At 32.0% G+C, this 6,000-nt stretch overlaps 1 protein-coding gene across 2 annotated transcripts in view; it reads right to left on the bottom strand.

Annotated features, from left to right (window-relative positions):
* Nucleotides 1-552: 552 nt before the first annotated feature.
* glg1b (golgi glycoprotein 1b) overlaps nucleotides 553-6,000 on the bottom strand; it is a 73,720-nt gene continuing 68,272 nt past the window's right edge. The window contains exons 24-27 of one of the 2 annotated variants that reach the window (XM_067389938.1): nucleotides 5,390-5,510; nucleotides 4,856-4,962; nucleotides 3,848-4,011; nucleotides 553-2,174 (exon numbers count right to left, since the gene is read on the bottom strand). In XM_067389938.1, the coding sequence (XP_067246039.1) occupies nucleotides 2,087-2,174; nucleotides 3,848-4,011; nucleotides 4,856-4,962; nucleotides 5,390-5,510 (480 nt within the window). In that variant the 3' untranslated portion in view covers nucleotides 553-2,086. Of the gene's footprint in view, nucleotides 2,175-3,847; nucleotides 4,027-4,855; nucleotides 4,963-5,389; nucleotides 5,511-6,000 lie in introns of those variants that run through there. The other variant, XM_067389939.1, reaches the window with a different exon arrangement.

The following is a 6,000-nucleotide window of genomic DNA, read 5'->3' as shown; positions in this document are numbered from 1 at the left end:
AGACGGTGTTGAGCTATATAACAATAATTAGTTTTCTGTCTATATATATATCTAAACAGTTGTTCCCTTGTCTAATAAAACATGTAATATATTAAAGCGTCTTTGGTGTTTCCATGGTTTCTACAAAATAAATCCAGAAACCGAGGGTAACGCGGGTATGACGCAATTGACAGGCGACGACTCACACGTCCCGGAGCCTTGGTTAAAGTTGCAATTTACTCATGATTTACAAATATTTGAAAACATTTGGAATATTGTAAGTACTCAAGTGAACAAAATATATAACACTGGCCTTAGTGTTTTTTGGATATTTTACTGGAAAAAATATTACATATTGCACCTTTAATGGGACCTTATTGTAAAGTGTCACCAAATGAATTAAAAAGACAGCCATTGAGAAAGTGGTGTTATAATTTATAAATATGTGTAGCTTTAGCTGAATAACTGAATTAATATTCAATATACCATATGAATAAAACAAAACTAGAGACAAAACGGAATGGTAAGAAAATCTACAGCATTTTATTAAACTGAATTCATCATCTGTACAGAATTAGGGAAACCAACAAAAATCTGATTTGTCACAATGTTACATGGCAAGATGAAGAAACTGAGAAAATATCACAGCCATAACTTGTTACAATGTTTAGTCAATTGGAAGTTAATAAGAAACTGAATGAAAAACAATAATGAGCAGATGTTAGAGCCGCTTAGAGGAGCATTTTAAACAAAGCAGGATCATCTTTGGCTCTGCACTGACTGTTGGGAAATTGTGACTGGCAATGTCACTTTTCAGAGTAATAGAATCAGGTTTTGCTCTCGCTTGTGGCTTTAAAAGATGCTTTCAAAACGAGACACACACACACACAAAAAGAAACAACGGTCATTCAACATATGGACTTCTAAATTTTGTCATAAGAAAAGGTTTATCTTCCAGGCAAAAAAAAAAATCTTCAAAGAGAAAGCAAATATTCTAGTTGTAATAGTTGGAAAGGCTCAATATTCCATGCACATTCTCCAAAACTCTTTAAGAATCACTTGATTTCCAAACTAGTGCAGAGTTCAATTCAAACAGAACATTAGCTCACTTTGAGTTTCAAAAGAAAGTGATCAATGAGCCATCACAGTCAGCTTTGTGTTTTTTACACTCCAATGACATACAAGTTACCATTATAAACCAGTTATATGTAAAATAGTAAAAAAAAAAAAAAAAAAAACATCATCATGATCAGTCTCTAAAAGCATGAATTAGGAGAAATATATTTAGAATAACATTTACTTATCTACAATATATATTCAAATGTGATCATATGATCGGTAAAATTTTACAGTCCAAATTTCAATCAACCAGAAATCTCAGACACTGTCATTTGCACATTAGATCTATTATTTACAGAAGAACATTGAGATCATCAATGCTAGAGGTAAAAGCAGTACGCCTGTGGCCTCCCGAGCTCAAAAAAAAAAAAAAAAAGGAAAAAAGCATTACAACATATAAATCTGGAAAAAAGATTTTTAAATCTGTTGAAGGGATAGTCCACCCAAAAATGAAAATTCTGTCATCATCATCCTACTTATTGGGAACCAACATTTTTCAAAATATATTATTCTGTGTTTCGCAAAAGAAAGAAATACATAGAGCTTTAGAATGACACGAGGGTCAGTAAATTATGACAAAGTTTTGGATGCACTGTCTGAGGATAGTAGACAAATGGATTTCATAGAGCTTTGCACACTCTTTAAGAGACACAATATACATAATGCACAATATATTCTCTATAGTGGTACAGATTCTGTTAAGAAAATTAAATAAAATGAAAAGGTATAATAATAATAATCCAAAAATATGTTTTATTTATTTATTTTTTTAATTTGGGGTGGAATTTTGATTTGTCAAAGTACTATTTCACCATATTATTGCACAAAGCACATTTTTCTCATGTATGAGAGGACACAGAATGAGTTTGGGGGGGAAAGCATGCATGTATCTTTTAGAAATTCCCTATGTCTTCAGCAAATATTATGCATATAATCACAGTTATAATCAAAGTAACTCAGTAACAAATAGACAAAGACAAGTAAGTCATTACTTTTCATCGTAGAGATGTTTGTGGGTACAGCTTTGAAAAAATTCAGAGCCACCATCAATGGGGACTAATGGATGTTTCCTTTCACTGGTGTGACAGAGAAAGAGAAAAGGCAACATTAGAACATATTTCTCTCTATGCACACACACACACACACACACACACACACACACACACACACACACACACACACACACACACACACACACACACACACACACACACACACACACACACACACACACACACACACATATTAAACCAAGATCAGCACATTTGTTGTAAACAATAAATAAGGCTTAAGCCAAACATAACAAAACATCAAAAAAGTGCAATCGTCCTGTGAACATTCAAAGTACCTCTGAAAAAAATACATCTAACAGGGTATACAGTCAAGTTCAACCTTGCAAGTTTGGTCCGCAGGAAACTTGGCCCTGGACAATCAAAGCATCTTTAACACGGAACCTTCTCTAAAGGTCTATTTGAATATTGTACTCTTTGTATATTCATCATTATAATTGCGCGAACTGGACGTTGCTTCAGAACACTCGGATAAGTGAATCTCAAAAAAAACACTCCAACACCAGTCATTTTTTCCCCTTGGAATTAGAAGGTTCTATCTGCATTCTGAGCAGTTTTGAGATATTGAGCGTTTTGCATTCCATTCGACTTTGTAGACAGAACCTTTTTTTTTTTCCTCAAATAAAAAGTCCCAAAATTGTGTGTTTTTTTTTTTTTTATCACATAATGTAAATAATTAAATAACCAAAATGTCAGAAAGAACCTTCTAATTCCAAAGGGATGATATTTCCCATCAAAATAAAAATACATTTAGTTCAAAGAAAACTAAGCATTTTATGACTTTGTGTTTTTATTTACTTTTGCTGTATTTGTTGTACTACCTTTGCATATTTGAACCAATTTGTATTACAGTGACATTTTTAAAAACCATAAAGTAGTAAAAATGAGCAATGAGAAAACTATTGAGAATTGTGGGAATGACAGAACTCAAAAGAAAACTGTGCCGACGTAATGGGCATTCTGTGAGGAAACTTATCAAAATAATGTCACAATGTACTAAATTTTAATGTCGTGGGGGTGTTTGGCGTTTACTAGGTGTATTCAAATGTCATAATCTTTGTAAGTTTAATGCTTGATGTTTAATGTGAAATAAAAAGTCTTTTACCTGATAAAGACCACCATTTCATGTGTCACAATCATTGAAGTTCATCATACTGGACTAGAAAAGCCATCTTATCTCCCCAGTGCCAAAACATTCAGTAGACACCCAAAAATCAATCCCACCCAAAGTGGACTAAGATTAAAAAAAAAAAACGAAACAAAAAAACAAATATAAAGATTGCTTCTGAACTTTCATGTAAGCTGCTGATTGAAGCCCTATCTATGACCACACATTCTGAAAAACTGGAAAAGATACAACAATAAAAATACTGCATTGACACATGACCATATTACAATCAAGAAGTAAGGCTGCCACTCTCAAAACAAAAACAAAAACCAAATATAATCAAGGCATAATGTCCCAAAACGATCTTGATCCTGTTCGAGAAGCATTTCGAAAGTTTAACGTTTGGATTCAGTGGCTGGGTGGGCTAGAGAGGGTTCCAAACATGGCACCAGCCCACAGAAGGTCCACTGACAGCTCCCAAAGTCTTCGCAGGTATAAGTACAAAGAACAGCGAGGGCAGGAAATGACGTGTGAAACAGGAGGGGGCGGATGGGCGGCATCCTCGCTCTACCTGTCTTTCAGCTCTCTGGTTACACGTTTGGTGATGCGACCACACAGCAGCCCCACAAGGAAGAGGATGGACACAGCCAGCGCAATCACGAATAAGATGTAGTTCTTGGAAGGTGAAGTCATGACTTGCACAGCGAGGTCCGAGAAACCTTCAGCTGGTGCCACCTAGGAAATCACAGACTATAACTCATAATAAGGAAGATACACTCTGTCCATAGAATTTAGCTTAACCTGACATAACATAACATCCTTTAGACGACATTCTCAAAGTGAAAATTTGTTAATAAATAAACATTAATAATAATAGTTTATATATAATAGAATGCATACGTTTATTATTATTAATAATAATACTAATACTAATATAACAACAAAGAAAATGTATTGTAATATGATTTTTTTTGTTTTAATAATAACAATTTTAATATTATTTATTAAATTATTAATATTAATTATTAATACTATTATTCATTTTATATATATATATATATATATATATATATATATATATATATATATATATATATTTAAAAATAATATTTTTTCTTATTAAATTAATTAATTTTTATTATAATTAGTTATAATAACGTAGATATTTTTATAATAATATAATATGTTATATATATATATATATATATATATAAATAAATACGACTTATAGAATTTATATTTTATTAACAATATAACTAATTTATTTTGAAATCAATTAATCACGATTAATCATATCTAACATAAAAGTTTATGTTTATATATATATATATATATATATATATATATATATATATATATATATATATATATATATATATATATATATATATATATATATATATATTGATTCGCATTTAAACAGCACTAAAAACAATAATAAATACATTTTTTATTGCAAAGGGGCATCTTTTAGTGCTTGAGGTTGGGCTTGTATGTAGTAATTATGTTTAAGAAAAGTTATAAAAAAATGATTTAGTTGTCCATCTGGACAGCTAGTTAAATGTGTTTGTTTACTGACCTTCGCTGCATAGCCCCACATGTCTATGCGGTCCTGTAATCTTCTCTTACATTCAGGCTGTAGACGCACCTGCTTGTCCTGCAGAGCTTCCATCAAACAGGACATTTCTGGGAAAAAGGTTACAAACACAGGGAGTTAGAAGCCCCAAATTGCAGAGTTCAGAAGAAAAAAACAACAACACACTATAATCACACCATCTGTCAAGTTTCACATATTTCTTCCTCTCTTTCTACCAACACAGAAACAAGGTCTCTAAAATAGACCCTCAACCCAGCTATCTTAACTAGGCATCATGAATTAAACAACATGGAATTGTATTTATGATGCATTTAACTGTGAATAAGGAAAATTCAGTGTGAAATTATATAGGATGGGAATTCTTTTCTGAATGAGAAACTACTGAACACATGACAATCAGAATATATTTTGGGGTTTAATATGCAGATATGTGAAGCAAGTAAATAACATCTTTAAAAGTATTGGTGTATATTGTGAATTTACAAAATATATACATACAATAGAGTGAATACTCACGTCTGCCCCTTCCAGGGTTGATGGCTGCACAGTGGTGTTTCAAATCCAGAGCACAGGCTGTGTGCAAGACAGGATCCACAAATATGTCTGCTTTGCTTTCTTTGAGCATGTTCAACACCTCCTACACATGAAGAAGAGGACGAAATGAGCGAAATGCAGACACTAAACCTGTACGTCTGTTAAAGATGTGTGTGAGCGGACTGTTGCTCATTTCACACGTGAAGCACAAAAGAGCAGCGAAAAAAGCTCGTTTAATTCTTAAAAAAAAAAATAAATAAGATTTTTAAATGTTTTGAAAAAAGTCTCTTATGCTCACCAGTGTTGCACGCACTTGATTCAGAACAGCAAAAACAGTAATATTGTGAAACATTAAAATAAATGAAAATAAAATTGAAATAACTGTTTTAATAACTATTTGAAAACTAACTATTTAAATATATATAAAAATGCTATTTATTTCTGTGATGCAAAGCTGAATTTTCAGCATCATTACTCCAGTCTTCAGTGTCACATGATCCTTCAGAAATCATTCTAATATGCTGATTTGCATTTATTTTTACTATTATCAATGAAAACAGTTGACTGTGATACTTTTTTCTTCTTTGATTAAT

The sequence above is a fragment of the Chanodichthys erythropterus genome, chromosome 7 (assembly GCF_024489055.1).
Source record: "Chanodichthys erythropterus isolate Z2021 chromosome 7, ASM2448905v1, whole genome shotgun sequence".
Taxonomy (NCBI): domain Eukaryota; kingdom Metazoa; phylum Chordata; class Actinopteri; order Cypriniformes; family Xenocyprididae; genus Chanodichthys; species Chanodichthys erythropterus.
This window is presented reverse-complemented; position numbering and strand designations above follow the sequence as displayed.